The following is an 18,806-nucleotide window of genomic DNA, read 5'->3' on the forward strand; positions in this document are numbered from 1 at the left end:
TGGTTTATTGAGAAGAGAAAGAGATCTTAGGGAAGAACTTCTGTCCTGAGTGAGATAACGTATCTGTAGGCATGGACCTTTTCCAAAAGAAAAAGCAGTAGAAGGCATACCCTCGTGTACAAATGCTAAAGATGCCTCCATGTCTAGTCCTTTAGGTTGACTAAGTAGCAATCTTGTCTGGAACCTAGATCAGCAGATAAAACTAGAAAGAGCATTTTTTGGACAATTGGGAAAATCAGAATATGGTTTATACATTAGATAATATGATATTCAGCATTAAATTGATTTGATTTGATAATCTATATAGGAGAATATCCTTTTAGGAGATGTTGAAGTATTTAGGAGTGAAATGTGCCTACATTCAAATGGATACAAACATACACATGATGTTTACGTTTATATATAGGGAGAAAGCAAATGTGGCAAAATATTTTTTTTAAAAAATGGCTGAGCAGCCTGCTTGCTATATAACCAACCCATGATCCTATCACAGTCTGCCTGTCCTTTGAGTTCCACAGACAACCTCTGTGGACATAGGGCAAAAAGGAAAAGTGAGGATCAAATTCGGGAATGCAGAGTGATCAGCTCTTAAGATGTATCTGGTTAACTTTATCATCTTTTTTTATTTTTCTTTTTTGAGACCCAGAGTTGGGAAAGAGTTCAGTAGCTTTCTGTAATTAGGCTTTTGTACTACAGAAGATAGGAAAGAGTTTGGAAGACTAGATTGTACTGATTACCCAAGATAGCCTCTTTACCCAAGGCCCCTAAGGAATAACTGAGATGGCTTAATCTCTCTTTTAATTCCTTCTAAGCTATGGGAAATTCATGGATCCCAGTCATCTCTTGATGAGGTTTATTCAGAAAGTGGTTTTAGAATTTAGAATGGTTCCTTGTAATCAGGATTCCATTCTTTCTTGTGTTTTTCTTGCTCTGGTATGAGGGTATTTCAGATTTTCTTCTGGTTTTCTCTAAATTTGGGGGACCTGGGATCTATATGGATCTAGGACTTTTGTGACCTGTGAATATAAATGGAGAGGATTCTAGAAGTTCAAGATGTGTCTTACTCTTCCCTGCTTCATTTCCTACTCTTCCATAGGTCCCCCACTGTCATATGCAGTGAACAAACCCAAAACCCTGGAGTCTTAATGAGATTTCTGCAATAGGCATGTAGTCAGAAGGAAGTCAGAAGGTGCCAGTGGATCCTCTCTCGATCATAAACTATTGTCTTGCATTCTGTTCCAGAGAGATGCAGGGCTGAATGCCCTCTCCCAGGCCAGCACTTGTCCGTTCTCCAAAAGCACTCTGCAGGCCACTTTCCTTTCAGCTCAGCCAGTACCAGGGTTTGATGATTAATCCAGGTGCTCAGGTGGGGAGGGCATCTACTTGAGATGGGTGGGCCCCAGGCCTAAGTTATAGTGGTCCTAAGAGTGAAAGAGTAGAACAAGAGATACACAGCCTGCTCCCTGAAGTGATTTCCCTTACTTGTTCTTGCCTCTGTGTAAGCTGAATGATCCACATGGTCCACACTTGGCTCCCTCTGTTTTTTTTTTGTTGTTGTTGTTCTAACCTTCCAGCAATGGGGGTCACCAGGCACCAGCCTCAGTGTAGACTCATAGCAATTCTGTATCATAAAGCAAATGTTAGAACCAGAAGGGATCTTAGAAGTTATTGTCCACCTTGCCTAGGTCTCCTGACTCTGTTTTTGAGTCTTTTCTTTGTTCCCATTCAACTTCACAGGGACAAGGGTAGGGGATGATGTCAGAGGACAAATCCTTGTCTCCCAAGAGCACTTTGATGCTTGATCCCATTCCCTGCATTCCCCCAGCCCAGTCATCTAAGGCCAGAGCTCTTTTCTCTGCTCAGGCATTATTGACAGGATAAGTCCTGGCATTCAGACAGGTCTGGTGAAGTGACCAGGTACCCTGGCCCAGAAGTTCTCTGTCGGCTCCCCCAGCAGGCTCCAACTCAGGTACTGTATGTAATTTATTCTCTTGTTCCTCTTGCCATTGGCTTTGTTCTTAGTTTTAAGTTCCAAGCAATTGTTCCCCTAGGCTTTTTTATTTTGCTGACTTATGCAAGCAGAGCTAGCTCAGAGTACAGATCTATAGCAAGGGCTTATCAGAAGATGGATGAGTATAAGGTCAGGTAGTGTGTGTAAGTTGTCGCATATCTTTTGATAATGTTTCTAGGCAATGAAGTTTTTTTCCTACTTCCTCCTCATGCTCCAAATGCACTGCCTAAAAGAGCCCAAATACAAACTTTGCAATGAGCTTATATGTAGAATGGAGGAAGAAGAAGAATGGGCTTTATTTGTAGGCTCAGACTTAGCTTCAGTCTTTTCTGAGCATTGATTTGTTTATTTGTAAAATGGAAGTCAAAGAAAGAAGTCTGTAGGTCAGCTCTACTTTCCATGTCTGCCCTTGGCTTCTCCTCAGCTGCTCTTTGCCTGTACAGGCAAGGCAGGGGAAGCTGGTCCAGAAAGAACTAAAAGAGGCTTTTTGCCAGGGGTTGTTTTCTTGGACTCTAGGGCAGCTGCAAGGCAGAGTGCCTTTCCTGTGTGTTCCTCACTGACTAAAAGCTTGAAAATGCTTTAGCAGTTAGATCTGGGACAAGCTCTTCCGGTGGGGATGGGAACTGCCCTACCCTGTCCTGCTCTGTTTAGGGAAGCTCCTGTTTCCAAGTCAGACAGCAGGGGGCATGAGTGCTTTCAAATAGAAGGAAGCTGCCTGAGCCACAGGCCTGCCTGCCATAGTTCATTTCTTCTGTTCAAGAATATACCCAGAGGGTGGCTGAGATTGAGGCTGTGGGGCCCCAGGAAGCTGCCTTGTTGTACCATAGTGCCCTGTAGTTGAGCTGTCGTGCTGTCAGGGTGGGTAGCAGGATGTTGCCCCCTGGGATGTGCATGCTTCTCTCAAGCAGACATGAGCCTCCATCACCCCCAACCCCTAGCTCAGCCTCCTCTTCTCAGCCTATGCCTTCCTCCAGTTCTAGTAAACAGTGCCAAATGAATGTAATTGTTCTCTGACTCTTCTCTGGGGGCTCAGTGGCAGCTGCTGCTTTCTTCATTTTTTAAAATTTATTTGCCACTTGGTAAAAGCCACTGAGATGGTTTTTTCCAGCCTTGGGCAAGTTGGAGCTTTGGAATCTGGAGTGAATGAGGTCATCTGTATCTTATTGCGTTTTTGTGAAGCCAGCAGTAAGCTTGGTCAGTCACTCGCCCACCCCTAGGGCTATGTCTGGGGATGAAGCCACCCCTGACCTATACATAGGAAATGATAGATATGCCTAGTCTTATACCCAGTCCGTGTCTGGTGGTTCCTCTACTCCCAGGGCCCTTTGGCCTAGGCTCATAGTGGGTGGGCCTGCCTTTCCAGCAGCTGCCTTAGCCCTGATCAAGGGCAATTATTTGACTCAAGGTGAGTAGTGGTTTTTAAACCCTACTCCCACACACCCCTGAGCCTGTATTTTCCTTTCTTCCTAACCAGGTAAACTGTCTTGAGCCCCACCCTCACCTACCTATACTGGCAACCAGTGGCCTAGACCATGATGTGAAGATCTGGGCACCCACAGCTGAAGCCTCCACTGAGCTGACAGGGTTAAAGGATGTAAGTAGCTGACTGCAGAAGTTCTTTTCTTTCTACTTTTCCACATATTGTTATGATTCTTTGTTGTCATAGCGGGGAATAATTTGCTGCCCAGTTCTTTAAAGGCACTGCTTTAAACCTCCCTCCCCCATTCCTGTCATTGCTGCTGTAGGAATAGTCCTACTCCAAGGGGCAGCTGTGAAGTGCCCCTAGTTGGGAGTAGGTTGGGGTAGGGAGCATCTTCAAGAATTATCCTATTTTAAAGCCTCCCACTTTCTCAGTGGCTGAACCTGGGGCATCCTTCCTAATCTACTCCACTTCAGTTTAATGGGAAACTTTTATCGGGATTGAACACCAGCCTTCTTGATCAAGTCCAGGGTTCCTATACATTGCTGCCCCCACCCCCAACCCTTTTGGGTTCCAGGTGATAAAGAAGAACAAGCGGGAGCGGGATGAAGATAGCTTGCACCACACTGACCTATTTGATAGCCACATGCTCTGGTTCCTCATGCATCACCTGAGACAGAGACGCCATCACCGGGTAAGCTGGGGTTAGAAGTGAGCTCCCAAGGACAGTGACCCTTCCAAGAGGGCTAAAAAGCTACAGAGTAGTGACTTTAAGGAGAAATCAGGTCTTGGTTGGGTTTCCTATCCATTGTTCTCTATCTCCATCAGATCCCTGATACAGCCTTGGAAGAGCCCACCAGCAAAAAAGGGTGTTGTCTGCTCTTATTCTCCATCATCATTATCCATTATCTTCGTAAAGGCAAAGGCAGGAGGGTGGGGAAGGAGTTGAGAAGAAATAAGTCTCAGGGTGACCCTTCTGTTTTTCCTTTCATGCCAAAAGAGGTCCAGGACAGGGGTTGGCAAATTGGCAGTTGACATACTGGTGGTTTTTGTAAATAAAATTTTATTGGAATGTAGCCACATCCATTCTGTGTATCGTTTATGGCTGCTTTCATGCTACAGTGGCAGAATTGAATAGTTGTGACAAAGACCATATGGTCTACAAGTCTAAAATATTTAGTATCTGGCCCTTTAAGAAAAATTCTGCTGATCCCTGTCCTAGAGCATCTGAATTCTAGCTAAGATTTAACAGGCTTGTCCTTGTTCCATCAAGGGAAGTTACTAACAAGCCTTTCCCATCCCACAGCGCTGGCGAGAACCTGGGGTTGGGGCCACAGACGCGGACTCTGATGAGTCTCCCAGCTCCTCAGACACATCGGACGAGGAGGAGGGCCCCGACCGGGTGCAGTGCATGCCATCCTGAGGCCTCATACCTAGGTGGGGCGGGCTGGGGCTACCAACCCGATCCTGCCTGGGCAACCCTTTCCTCTCCCGGGCCCTTACATTCAGCAGAAACGCACTTTGGACTTTTTGCTTTAGATAAAAGAAAGACATCCCAGGAGAAGGACAAACCAGAGGGAATGAACCAACAGAGAGTACCTAGGAGTGGGAGTTGAGCCCTGAAATGGGGTTCCATGGAAAAGTGTATAGGACTCAGCAGAAATGGCCTCTACTCAAAGCCTCTTTTTGAGGGGGAAGAGGGGAGCCTATTTTGTTAACTGGTTTGGGATAGGGAATGGGGTTTCTTTTTCTTTAATCTCCCTTGTTTCGTGGGCAGGGGGTGGGGGGAACAACTGGCTATTCAGTACTACCAAGGGGCAAGAGTCAGGGGTAAAAGTGCCACTCTCTCTTTGGTTTAGGTTTTTGACCTTTTTTTCCTTTGTTTTTTTTAAAGTCTATGACAGTTTCATTGTTTCCCCCCCCCAGCAACCCCATCCCAGGATCCAGTTTTTTCTGGGAAGTCCTTAGAGTCCCTAAACATCCCACACTCTTCACTTTCCTTTCCACCTCATTCATTCTCTGTACTTATCACAGTGTTTTGCACTTGATTATGTATCCTTCACTCTCTTCTCTTCATCCCATCACCCCCTAAATAGGTTAGGTGAGTGAGGTTGGGGAGAAGTGGGAGGAGGGGCAGAGGTGGAGGAAGAATAGGAAGGATGTTACCTCTTCTATTATTTAAAAAAAAGTTGTTTTGTGGCAGCAATCTCCCTGTCCCTATCACTGTTAGAGGCCTAATTTTATATCTATAAATATATTAAAAAGCAAGTCAAACTTGGATGTATCAAGGTAAAATTGTCAAAGTTTAAATACCTATATATTCTCTATGAATGCAATAAAGGGACTTAAAGGAAGAGCGAGCAAGAGTAATGATGTGGAGGTGACACCTGGGGTCAGCTCACCCTCTGTGTATGGCCATTAAATATTGGGGCTTATCCCTTAGGTTTTAGGAGGCTCAAGAATGGAAGTATCCTTAGTTCTTCCCTTCCCCACTTCCTTGCCTTGGTGTGGGATTTGGGAAAAACAGGAAATTTCTCTCAACTCTTTGCCTCATATCTCCTACCTCTCCTTAAGTCTTATGGGGGTCCCCAGGATGGCTCTTCTAACCTGAGGCTGGCCTGTCTTTAAAACTTGACTGAACTATGACTTCAAGAAGGGTGCCGCCACTGCAGACTTTCTGGTACTGTTTATGACAGAAGACACACACATTACACAGAGTCTCTTACCTTTAGCTGCTTTGATTCTTTAAGCCATCCACTCCATGCCAGCTCCCTTCCTAATGGAAGAGTGAAGGGAAAGACTTCCTGGGTTTGACTTTATACCATATATCTTGGTATTGAAGAACAAGTCAGTAATCTAAGGATTGATTACGGTGGCTGGAATTTGGGTACTTGTCCTATCACTGGTCACTGAGTATGAAAGTCCCAGTTGAATTCTTGCCCTTAGATGCTTTTGCTGCTATTTTTTTTTTTTTTTTTTTGCCCTCAGTTCCCACAAGATCCAATCAGTAATTCTGCATCCTGGGACAGTCAGTTTCTACTAAACCAGGCCAGGAAGGAGGGGAAAAGGGAGGATGGTATTCTCAGACACTTCTTCCTCCTGCCCCTTTTCCTAGCAGCTCTCAGACCAGTGGTTAGCTGCTGCACTTCCTCCCTGAGGTAGAGAATGTGTGGTGACTGAGTGGTGTGTGTTCCTATTGCTAGTGGGGTGATGGGGTGGGTTGAAAACCATGCACTCTGGAATTTGTTGTATTTTCTCTCAGTAAAGCTTTTTTTTTTTTCCTGACTGCTGCTCTGTGTGGTATGTGGTCCATTCATTTATGATGGACTGTTTTTGCTCCTTTCAATGTAGGTACCTGACCCTACCCTCTCACTCTGCCCATGTTACAGTTTTAGCAAGTCCAGTCTAGGATATTCATGCTTCCAGTTTTTGGGCTCCAGCTGGTGACTGTTGTCCATTTAGCTCAGTGATACTTAGAAGGTAGGGGCAGGATGGGGGATGATATTATTTGGGGTATTTCCCCAGCCCCTATTACAGGCTACAAAGAGGGATATGAGGATAAATATTGTTCCCCCTCCCTTCCCAGTGATTCAAAGGCTCCAAAATTCTGGTCACTCACAGAAATTTTAGAATCAATCAGGTACAGTACAATCAATCACCTTTATTCCAGGGTTAGAACAAGGCCGTGCACACTGCAACAGAGGAGCACAGGATGGGGCAATCTCACAGCAATATAAGGGGTGGGTGGGCAGGTTAGTCTTTTTAGATTACTTTGCCTTACAGAGAAACTATTAGACTCTGCTGAGAATAACCCTGTCTCTCTTCTCCCATTTCTTCCACAAGTAAGGCTCCTCTTCTCACTCTTACTCTCACATAACATATCCCGAATGGAAGGACAGTTCATGCTAATTTCCCCCCTCCCAATTCTACAGGTATCTTTCTCTTAAAGGAGAAGCCAGACAGGGCTAGGGAGACTTGGGAAGGTCCTTTAAGGCAAAACCGTGGAGTCCTCAAGGTGTGTGTGTTAAGGCAGGTGTCCGCATTGGTGGCCAGAGGGGATGGGCAGTCTGGACCAGGCTAGGAGTCAAGGGTACTCTCTAACCTGTCTGGCTTCTTCCTTCTTCCAACAGCCAGCCCTCCCCTCCCACTAAAGGTTTGCTCCTACGTCATAAAAGCTTCTAACTTCAACTTTCTCTAAATAGTCTCTGAGATTGCATGTGAGTTTAATTTTTTTTTTAAAAGCTTTCTTTTTTGTTTGGACTATGTAGCAATTTGACTCCGCCACTCCCTTCACTGTGGCATTCCCCTCCCACCCCTGCTCTGGCCTAGACAATAAGTTAATGCTAGACACCACAAAAAAAGGGCAGACATGGCAGTGCGGGTTTAATATACATATACGTAGAATATATATGTACACACAGTTAGCACGGTCGGGGTGGGGAGGGGCATCTTGGGACAGGCAGGAGGCTGGGGTCACTCACTGTACTCTAGTGACTTGCCTAGGAGGCATCCACAAGCCCAAGGGTCCAGGATATTGAGCAAGAAGGGTTACTAACTCCCCTCCTGGATTGAATTGGGGTGGGGATCAGTGCAAAGGAAAACACTGTAGTTCACTTCTTTCTGGCTTGGGATGTTCTAGACCAAGGAGAAAGGGAAGGTTGCCTGTTGCCTGCAAAGATCACATTGGGACCCTGTAGATAGGGGCAGGATTGGGGTGAAAACCTAAGGATCTCATTCCTCAATTTCCCTAGGTTAGGAGTCAGTATATGCAACAGTCTGTGTAGGAATAAAGGAGTGGAAAAAGAGGGCCCCCTCCCTCTGCCCTCATCCCCCTCTCAGGCTCAGTGGTGTACGTTCCCAGCATAGTCTCTGCAGAGCACAAGTGGTTGGGGCATCTAATGCCGGCTGCTCCATGGGTTTGATTTTAGGGATCAGGAAAGGATCCAGTGGTTTCTCATTAGATCCCTGGCTCATACCCATCCTAGGCCCATGAGAGGGGAGCAGAAAGGGACTGCTGGCACCTAGGCCCTCCAACCTGAGGAACAGCAAGAAACTGGAGTCTTCAGTCAGTTCATCATGAGGGTACAATACTGAACTCTGGCTTTTCTTTGCCCCTTCCAGGTGGGAATTGGGTAGTCTCTTCACCTTCCCTCCCCACTGCTTTTCCTTGGATCCATCTACCTCTCCCATCTCACCTGAACCTCAGCTCCTCTTTGTAGGAAAATGCAGATCCCTTCTACTTCCGCACTTTAAAGATGTGGGGGGAGAGTGGAGGAAAGGGAAGTAGGAGGAATGTGCTGATTTCTATTTGCATAGAAATAGCCCCCACCTCCTGTCCTCCTAGAGTGGGGAAACTAAGCCCCCTCAACCCCCTGACCCGCATCCCCTCATAAGGAGGAACTAGATGAGCTAGACATACAGACATACAGCCAGAGCGTGCGCACACGCACACACACGCGCACAGTAAGGGGGTTAGGATCAGGTTAGTAAGTGGGTAGATGGGGGAGAGGCTTGCCCCCTTTCCGGGAGGATGGGGGAAGGAAGTGGTCTGATGTAGGTCCAACCTTCCTCCTCTTCCTCCCCCTTGCTCAGGCCTTCTTCGGTGGGGGAGCCAATTTGATGATCTCTTCCTCAGAGGGCTGCCGGATAATGTCTGAGGGCAAAAAGGGATGTGTCCAAGGATAGAAGTTGTGGGAGATACCAGGCAGGCCATTGAGCATCAGCCTTCACTCTCCCAAAATTCAGGGATAATCGATGGGAATAGGCAGAGGTGCATCTACGTTAAAGGCATTGGCCTCTTACCTTTGTACTTCTTGGCACTGGGGATACGGGTTAGCTTGGTGTCCAGCTCATCTTCCTCAGAAATCTTCAGAACACGGGTTCTGTAGTCAACCACCATAGTGAGTAGGTCAGGACGGCGAGAGATCTCGAAGATGTGCTCAATGTAGGAGAGGTTGTCTGGAGAAAAGGCAGGAGATTGACAGTCAGAGTTAGGCTGTGAAGGTCATATTCCCCTACTCTACCAGACTAGTGTTCTGGAACCAAGGCTGAGTTGCTCCACATTGCTTATGGGAAGGGACAGCACTAACAGAAGAGGGGCTACTAAGCCAGGAAAGGAAAACTAAGGTACCCAAACAGTACAGAGGACTGTTTCCAGAAGGGCAGATAGTGAAGTTTCTCAATTGTAGATTTAGAATGAGAGATTTAGGTTAGATGCCAGGTCCCATATTGGAGGGAGGAGACAATAGAAAAATTAACTTGCCTTCCAGATACCCCACTCCCACCCTGTCCTTTTTCTACATTCTCTCCAAGTGAAGTGTCAGAAAGAATTTGCTGGCAGCACATATAGGACTGGAGGGGTGGAATCTTAGACAACCTAGGAGAGATCCTGGGTCTACTGAAAAAGGTTATTCTGAATGAGAAAAGGCTTGAACACCACCAGAAGGATGATCCTCCATGGCTTGGCCAGTTCCAGGAGATTACAGATGTCCTTAGACTTTCCCTGGCCCCTCCCCTCTGAGTGTTGCAGTAGTCTAACTATAATATGTCCTCCTTCAGCCTGCCCTGCTATCCACACTACAGTCAGAATCGCATATCTGAAGGGCCCTGAGGTTGTTCACCTCATCTATCAAATACCTGTCACTCAAGGCCCTCTATAACAGTCTTTAACTTACCTTCTCGTCCACTACTAAACATACCCTATGTCCCAGTCAAGCCAAGCAGGACACTTTTCTTTTCCAAACACACCAGATACTATCACCTCTGTGACTGTGTTCCTCTGCCTAGCATGCCTTTTTTGCATCTTGCCCTAGAAATCCCACTTGCTTTCCAGGGCCATCTTAAACACCAATTCTTCCCTAAAGCCCCCAGCTGCATGGGATTGCTCTACCTGTAGACCTCCTCCCCCTTCACTCCTAGCAGTGGTCTCCAAAAGTGGGTAAGAAAATGTTAGCACTTGTGGTTTTATCTTAAATTTTACCACTTTTAAATTCTGTTTTTCTTACGTATGTGATAATAGCACAGGAGTATGTGAATAACATTTTTTTACTGACAAGGGGCACAATGTCAAAAATGTTAAAACCGTATAAAGCCTCCTATACTTTCTTAGAGTATCTCTCTTATTCTGCCTTGTCATAGAGGGGTATGCTTTGTGTATGAGTTTTGAGCTTATCTCTATCTGCTGAATAAACTGAGCTTGAAAGGCTGATGGCAGGATCCCTGTGCGCCACTCCCCCACCTTTGTCCAGCTTGTTGTGGCTCTCCAGGAAGCTAAACCAGGCACTGCCAGTAGTGATCTCCTCACTCTTTTCACTGGGGATGTCCTCCTTGCAGGCTGACTTGAGCTGTTCCAAGTCTTCAAGGGTGATGTTGTTGGTCAGGTCCTGGAGAAGGGTCCCGTACTCAGCCATGACTGGGGTTGGGAGGCAACAAAGGGAGAGGAGTTGAGCTTAAGATATGGGGAAAGTTATGGGGATCTGGCTCACTCACTGGCAACTACCGCATCCCCCCACTCTGCCCTACTAGGCCTGTGCCTAGAACTTGGAGGTGGGGGGTGGCCAGGGCTGGAGATAGTAAAGGAAGATCTAGGGGAGGTGATGGGGGTAAACAGGAAGAAACTTGGAGCTAGGAGCCAGGCTGGAGCCTAGAGTGTCAAGTCATACCTCCTTCCCCCCACCATCTTTTTCTTCTTTTACCCCCTCTAACAGTAACCCTGGCAACAGTTCCCCTGACTGAGGAGGCGGTTACCATAGCAACCTGCTCCCAACTTTCTCACCCGCTGTCTCCAAGTCCCCCCCAGAATCGCCCCACCCACCCGCAACCCCTCCCCATGTCAGGAAAAAAAAAACCCAAAACACTCAAAAACAACAACCTGCTGTGACAGTCAGAAGCTGAGAAGAAGGAACTGGAGGGGTTGGAGGGGTTGGTAGGAGCTCATGTTCTAGCTTCCATTCTTCCCCAGAAGCAAAGGGGTCCCTCACTTCAACTCCCCACCACCCCACTAATGACTCATTTTGGATGGATGCCTAGTTGCTTGGTCTTATGGTTCCTTGGCCCCTCCATGCTTAGCCTTGTATTCGTCATTAGGGCTTGAGGTGGGGGAAGCAATGGGCCACCCCCACCTTTGTAGAGCCCATTTTCCTCCCTTGATGGTTACCAGGCCCCCACTTAGCCCTCTCTCCTAGCCTTTGTGCTGTGCCTGCAGCCCCCGCGCCCAAGAATACCAAGCGGCTGCCTCTGGCCCCTTGCCCAGTTCCCAGGCTGGCTGGGTGGTGGGGGGAGGGGAGGGAAGGGAGTTAGAGTTTAGATGCTGCTTTGGGAGAGTCTGCTGAAGGGGACTTCTACCCCTTCTTGAATCAACATCCTGCTGGCACTGCCTTCAGCATAGCCTCCCATAGGGGGCTGGGCAAGGCCAGGTCTCATCTAGGCCTCACCCACATCCCTCTATCATGATCCTTAGGTGAAAAGGTAGAGAACATTCAAGGCCTATCTTCCACTAAGATAGGAACTGGCTGACTGAAGAAAGAAAGTTGTACCTTAGAATGAATTTTCTGGATTTGATAAAATGTGAAACTCTATTGGTGAGCTCAAGAAAGGGACTTACTTTCCATAATGAGTATATATTTCCTTTTAATCAGAAAGGCAAAGTATTTTTTAAAAGTAAATCATGTCGGGCCGGGCGCGGTGGCTCACGCCTGTAATCCTAGCACTCTGGGAGGCCGAGGCGGGCGGATCGCTGGAGCTCAGGAGTTCGAGACCAGCCTGAGCAAGAGCGAGACCCCGTCTCTACTAAAAATAGAAAGAAATTATATGGACAACTAAAAAAAAATATATATAGAAAAAATTAGCCGGGCATGGTGGCGCATGCCTGTAGTCCCAGCTACTGGGGAGGCTGAGGCAGTAGGATTGCTTAAGCCCAGGAGTTTGAGGTTGCTGTGAGCTAGGCTGACGCCACGGCACTCACTCTAGCCCGGGCAACAGAGCGAGACTCTGTCTCAAAAAAAAAAAAAAAAAAGTAAATCATGTCATAAACACTTTGTGGATAGGCCAAGGGGTGGGCAAGGAGCTCGATGAACTTGGACCTGTCTGAGGCTATATACAAGTCACCCCAACATTGGGCTGGGCAAGTGGCAGATCAAAGTGGGCTGGTTGACACACATTTTCGTTACTTCTCCCCCTCTACTGCAGGGGAACTGAGGCAGAGGCATGGCCACTGCAAAATAAGAGGTATGGACCCGTAAGTCCCCATTCTCAGCCCCCTCCTTGGACCAGAATAAACAAGCCTCCCTTGGTGGCAGGCACCGTGACACAGACAGACAATGAGCCAGACAGCAGGGCTAGCACAACCCCTGAGAGAAACGGGCACACATGGGCATGCTCAGTTGCACAGCCAGGTGCAACCATACAGAAGGGCCCAGCGGTGGCCCTGCCAGGCCGGGCCAGGAACAATGCTCTCTGACTGTCAGCACCAGGAACTGTCTCGCCTTGAAATCTAGGTCACAGCAGCAGGCTCTGGAGCCCAACCCCTCCCCTCCTCCACTGATAATCCAAGGACAGAGAGGGGGAGATGTAGATGAGGGGGATGATGGGGAGGGGGTCCAGAGATGGAGATAAAAATGGGGGAGGTGAGGACAGCCGGAAGGGAAAGAGCAGCACGGGAAGGAGACAAGATGACCCTGCCCCAATGGAGCAGATTTGGGGGCCTAGAAAAGGGGGCAGAATTTAGTGTTATACTCCCCTGCCTTCACATAGGAAGAAGAGTTTGTAAATATGAGAAATCCTGTGGGAGGAGAGTTGTGTGTGTATGTGTGTGTGTGTGTGTGTGTGTATCTCTTGGGAAGAGTTAAGATTTAGGGCTCTGAATCTAAAACACAGATCTACAGAGGTGGGTGGGAAGGGATTAATGTGTGTAACACACCCACCCACAAAGGGGGGGCAGTGGGTAGGAAATTTCTAAGAGAGTGAAAGATACAAGGCGGCCCCTAAGAGAAATAGGGGTTGGGAATGTTAAAGTGACAGAGGAGAAATGTGTTTGCCAGTCTCCTGTGGATGCTAGGGTGGATATGGGTATGTGGAGGGGGCACTGGCTGGGTATCTGTCGGTGTGTTTGGATGTGTCCTGGTAATGGAGATGTGTGTGTGCCAGCACTGGATGTGTGGCCATGTGTGCACTGGCTGTGAGTATCTGTGTGTTTGTATGTGTCTGCACCAGCCAAGAGTATGTGTTAAGAAGGTATGTAACCACCGGCGCACATCCAGAGGAGGGAGAGGAGCCTACATAATGGAAGAAGAAAGCTGGGGTTGGGAGAGGGAAAGAGACTGAGGCTGCAAATGAGGAATGGGGTCGGGGGAGGGAGCACACAGTCCACAACTAGAAGGCTATAGCCTCAGTTCAGCTGTTACCATAGCAACCTCAGTTCTGGGTTCCCCCTCACCCACCCAGTCGTTAGGACAGTGATACCACTGGATGGGAAGAGTGTGGGGAATGGTAAGAAGGGACAGAAAGAATAGGAATAAGGCCCCCTGAGGGAATAAGAAAAAGCACCCTGGTTGCCTCCCTCCCTGGGGGAGATCCATTTACCCAGGCCTGGGTGTGGCAGCAGGGGCAAGGGCAGCATAGTTTGGGGGAAATTTTCAGGTTGTAGGGAGGTGTAATCTCCTCACACGGCTCTCAAGTGTCACTGTCCCTGGGCTGGGCTGGCCATGGTGAGGCTTAGCAGAGCTTGGCTCTTTCATCTTCCATGTCACTTTCCTTACCAGAGATTCAGAATTCCTTAGAGCCTATGGAGAAGTCTTCTACCCTCTGGGCTCTGAAAAATCCTCCTGATCTCTCGAACAGTGCAGAGGGCTGCCCAGGAATCACCAGGCAGCCTGGGCGGAGGCCATTCTTGGGACAGGATACCAGGGCAGGAACCGGAGCCTCGGCTGCCAGGAAGTCAGTCCCCTTCCCTCCCAGCTTTCTGTGCTCTGCTCACCGCTTCCTCACACCTTCCTTCCTCCCTCTCCTTGCAAGCTGGCCCCAGGCAGAGCCCTGATAAAAGTCAAACCAACCGAGGATGCTGGGGAAGAGGGGCAGGAGGTAAGGATCATTATATGCTGACCTTTTAGGGTAGGAGTGGGAGAATGATAGGTGGGTTCTCCATGGGCACTGAGGGAGGAAGAGGCAGGCCTAGGGAGTGCTTTGAGAAGCCTGGCAAATGGGATAACCACCTGTAGAGGATGTGGCAGCACCAAAAGAATTTCTGTGCATTTTTACTTTAATTCATGGTAGATTGTCCCTTCTCCCTAGCATTTGGTTCCAAATCCTCAGTAAATTTAAGAAGTGAAAAGGAAGCCAGAGGATTAGGAGTTGCTGCCCCTCCCTCCTTCACATCTGTTGCAGCTGCCTAAAGCTGAGGGGAGAGGCCATCCCACACAGCTGCAAGGACCTGGAGGTCCCTATAATAGGAAGGAGAGGACTCCCAGGCACTCAATCCGTCAGTCTTTTGCCTGAAGTTGGGGGAAGTAATAAAGGAGGGGCAGACAGGTAGGCAGGGAAAGCTTAGGGTTCCAGCTATCATATATTAAATTATACCCAGGCCCCAAATTCAAGTAATCCTGTAGTTTATTTCCTTTAATATCATACTTGATTGACTTCTTCCCTAAGCTTTTATCAAGCTTTGGGTGGGGGATTGGAGGGTGTCTTCATTCCTGTAATAAGGAAGATGACGAGGGTTTTGAGGCTTCAAAGTCAGCCTGGGAATGAGGGAAGGCAGGACACCTGGGCCCCAAAAGGTTCACTTCAGTCCAAGCAGCAAAGTGGGTTTAAGCCTTCATCACTTAGTCTAAGAGAAGGGCCAGACCCAAAATGGGGTATCAGGTGATACCTGGCATTAGGTCAGGCAGGGCAGAGGAGGGCTGCATGATGGTGAGGAGGGGAATGGGACCTGTGACTCTCCCTAGCCTATCTCTGTCTCCACTCATCTGGTTGTGGCACTTCCTGCTCCTATTTCTGTCTCTCTCCCCCATCTCTCTTCATCTATTTCCTCTCTCCCTAGTTTCTCAGTCTGTTTTCCTCCTTGCCCTTCAGTGGGCTTTCATCCCTTCCAGCTTTTCCTACTCACACATCCCACTTGATGGTAGCCATGAATACTTAGGACTCCTAGGTTCTGTGATCAGTGTCCCCATCTGAATACTCAGAGCTACTACTGGGAAGGAGTGAGCATCCCTACTGCAAAAGATAGTTTTAGTGGGAGAGGCCTGGAAGTCCAGTGGCTGGCTCCCTACTGGCTGGTGGAGAAATCCATCATGACATTGTACTTGAGGATCTGTGTGATTGGGTGAGACACTGTGTTATTCTGCGACCCCCTTCATGCATGATAATACATGCACACAAGATGGGCACAGGTGTCATACAAATGAGGAACAGGCAACCAGGGAAACCTGTAGCCTAGGGCATCACTGGCAATTTCTCCAACAGTGTTTAACCACAAAGGAAAGAGCAATTAAAGCTAATCTCTTTGGCCGCCTGGGGGCCAGACACATGGTAAACTAACTAAACAAACATATTCAGCATGTTTCCTCTAACTCCCTATGGTCTCCCCACCATCCTGCTTTCATCCTCCCTAATTTCTGAGCCTCTTTAGTCCACTCTCCAGCACACTTCGCACTCCTCTGACCATCTCTGTCTCTCACTTCCTCCCTCTCCCTGGTTCCCTATCTCTGGCCCTCTGGCCCTTTCTTGATTGATGTCTGTCTCCTCACACACATTCCTCTCATTTTCTCACTGACTTGGGTTCCATCCTTGGCTGACTCATTCTTTTTCTCCCTCTCCCTTTCTTCCACCCCCTTCCTTTATCCCTTGGCCACTCATGGCCAGAAACTAGCCACTCCCAGCACCCTAAGCTCTAGCTGGACCCAGCAAGAGAGGTCACCAGAAGCCCCGACCTTCTTTGACCCAGCTAAGAGGACCAGGCTCATTAGCCCTCAGCATACTATCTCCTTGTCCTAGAGGAATGAGATGACAATTTTCTCCCATCTTTTCCCACTGTTTTAAAGAGTGAAGCCAGGGGCTGGGAAAAGCTGCCCAAAAAATCAGGGTGGACATGGGGATGGTGGCTCTTTCTGTCCACTCAGCTGTTCTGTTAGATTGATGACATGGAGCCCACAGTTCAGTAGACTCCATATGGGAGGCAGTGGGGGTGTGGTGGGTGGTTGGATGCGTAGTGCAGGGACGTTTGTGATTTGGTGTGTGTGAGACGATGTGTGTAAGAGTCACATGGGTGTGTGTCACTGTGCTGGCGTGTCTCTTGAAGGTGTGCTGTGTGTCCCTGTCAATTTTGACACGGATTATATGAAATTAATCAGGGGTTTTACGTTACATACATCACTCATCTACACCCCCTGCGCTTTCTTCCCTTGGGACAAGCTTTCGCCAATCCCACCTCTTCCCCAGGTGCACTGGGCTGGGGGCTGAGGGCACATTGTGCCGGCGGGCGGCTGGCCGCAGAACTGAGACAGGGCTGGACCGAGAGACCGCCAGCCAGCGGAGGCGAGTCCGGAGCCACAGCGGGTAGGGAGGGGCGGGAGCTGGCCCGGCCAAGCCGGCTGGGCGGGAAGCAGGCTGCATCCTAATCCCCAGGCCCGGGTCGGACTCCTAAACTGCCGTTCAGCGTGGAATGGGCGTCCAAAGCCACGCCGCCTGCAGCACACAGGCGCTTGGGACGCACAGACCGAGGATCGGACCCCGTGGGGCTTGACACAGAGCGGACCCGTCTGGGGTCCCCACGTTCCCCCATCTGGCCCCCGGCGTCCCGGAGCCTAGTTCTTCCAAGCCCAGATCCCAAATCTGCCCCTTCCCCGCGACATGTCTCCTCTCCACCCCTCTCACCGCCTCTGGAGCTGAGCGCTCAGGGCGCGGGCACTCTCGGGTCCCCGGTTCCTGAGTAGCGTCCGGAGCCTCCTCTTTGGCTCCCGCCGCCGCCGCCGCCGCCGCCGCCGCTGCTGCTGCCGCCGCCGCCGCCGCCTCCTCTTCCGCCCGCGGAGCCGGAGCCCGAGCCCAGTGCCGCCTCACTCCACCCGGCTGGCCGGTGATGTCAGAGCCGGGGAGGGGCGGGGGGCGGGGAGTGGCAGGAGGAGGGGGAGGGGAAGCAGGAGGGGGCGGGCAACCGAGGGGCTGGGATTCTGGAAGACTCCTAGGATAGGGGACAGAATTGGGTGGAGGGCTGGAGTAGGGGACGATGCTGCTTCTTCCTAAACTGCGAAACAATTCTCACATTTAATTCTTTCTCAGTAGGTCATCCTCCTCCCCTTGTAGCGTTTGGATGACCGCGGTGGCTGGGACCTCATGGTGGCACAGAGTAAGTTCAGGTTTAGGGGTTTGGAAGGCCTTTGGTGGGTGGATTTTCTTAGCTGCTTGCTTTGGTATTTGTAAAAACTTCTTTCCTTGCCTTGAGGGTCAGGGGCGCAGTAGTAAATGACTGATAGACTTAGCCACATTGGGAGTGGAGGTAGGAGGTCAGGGCAGGCAGCAACCTGGAAACCTCCTTTATTTGATCTGAAGCCCTGGATCTTCTCTTTCCAGGGTGATGCCAGAGGGCCCCTTTGTGTTTCTCTCACCTTTCCCAAATATACCCCCTCCTGCCTTCCCCCCATGATGTAATTTTATTTTCTGGGGAGAAAAAGAGCAGCAGTGAGCTCAGCATGCAAATATAGACAACTTGCAAAGCCACACTTAGCTCTGTCTCCTAGCTCTGCCCCCTCTGCCCAGGCCCAGGGTGGCAGCTCTCACTTCCCCTCCACCCCAAGGGACTTTCCTCCCCCAGATTCTTAGCCAGACTGAAAGAGGAAAGGAAGAATTGGAGATACATCTGTTTTTATGCCCACCTCCAGCCTAAGGGGTCTGGGCAGGGTCTGGTTTGGAAGAGGTCTGAGCCCTGGGTGGGCCCTTCCTACCAAGAACTCCAGCAGGCCCAGGTCTGGGGGATCCCCTCAGTGTTCGTGCCACTTTTAGGACCACCCTGACTCACCTCAGTTCCAACCTGGCAGAGACCCTTCCGGAAGCTTCAAATGAACCCCTTTCTTAGGTCTACACGGCCTCTAGAAGAGGCTCAGGATCCTGCTGCTTTGAGTTTCACAGCCCTTCTCTTTGCTGTTCCTTTCCCCTGGTGTGGCCTATTGCTGCACCTTTGACAGAAAACACACCCTCATAATTTGCTTTTGTATATATTGTATTTGCTCTGTGTTGTAGGGACAAAACCTATTTTGTTGACCCATCTTTGAGATTCATGTAGTTTCTAAGTGAAAGGCTCAGGTCTTCTGGAGGCAATAAGGCACAGGGGACTTGGACTGTATGCTAGCTCTACCCCTTCCTTGAGCAAGTTATGCTTCAAAGCCCATG

The 18,806-nt window shown here is 49.2% G+C and overlaps 2 protein-coding genes across 7 annotated transcripts in view; one reads left to right on the forward strand and one right to left on the reverse strand.

Moving 5' to 3' along the window:
- Window positions 1–6,642, forward strand: part of DCAF8 (DDB1 and CUL4 associated factor 8) — a 44,072-nt gene extending 37,430 nt beyond the window's left edge. For all 6 annotated transcript variants that reach the window (XM_069480362.1, XM_069480364.1, XM_069480361.1 and 3 more), the window contains 3 exons: window positions 3,486–3,605; window positions 4,009–4,125; window positions 4,738–6,642. In XM_069480362.1, the coding sequence (XP_069336463.1) occupies window positions 3,486–3,605; window positions 4,009–4,125; window positions 4,738–4,854 (354 nt within the window). In that variant the 3' untranslated portion in view covers window positions 4,855–6,642. The remainder of the gene's footprint in view (window positions 1–3,485; window positions 3,606–4,008; window positions 4,126–4,737) is intronic.
- Window positions 6,643–7,730: 1,088 nt separating this feature from the next.
- PEA15 (proliferation and apoptosis adaptor protein 15) lies at window positions 7,731–17,402 on the reverse strand. The gene is made up of 4 exons (XM_069478487.1): window positions 17,298–17,402; window positions 10,669–10,842; window positions 9,234–9,389; window positions 7,731–9,084 (listed from the first exon to the last, which is right to left on the reverse strand). The coding sequence occupies exons 2-4, from the start codon at window positions 10,838–10,840 to the stop codon at window positions 9,020–9,022; spliced, it is 393 nt and encodes a 130-aa protein (XP_069334588.1). The 5' UTR covers window positions 10,841–10,842; window positions 17,298–17,402; the 3' UTR covers window positions 7,731–9,019.
- Between the last annotated feature and the right edge of the window lie 1,404 nt (window positions 17,403–18,806).

Source organism: Eulemur rufifrons, chromosome 8 (assembly GCF_041146395.1).
Source record: "Eulemur rufifrons isolate Redbay chromosome 8, OSU_ERuf_1, whole genome shotgun sequence".
In the NCBI taxonomy this organism is placed as follows: domain Eukaryota; kingdom Metazoa; phylum Chordata; class Mammalia; order Primates; family Lemuridae; genus Eulemur; species Eulemur rufifrons.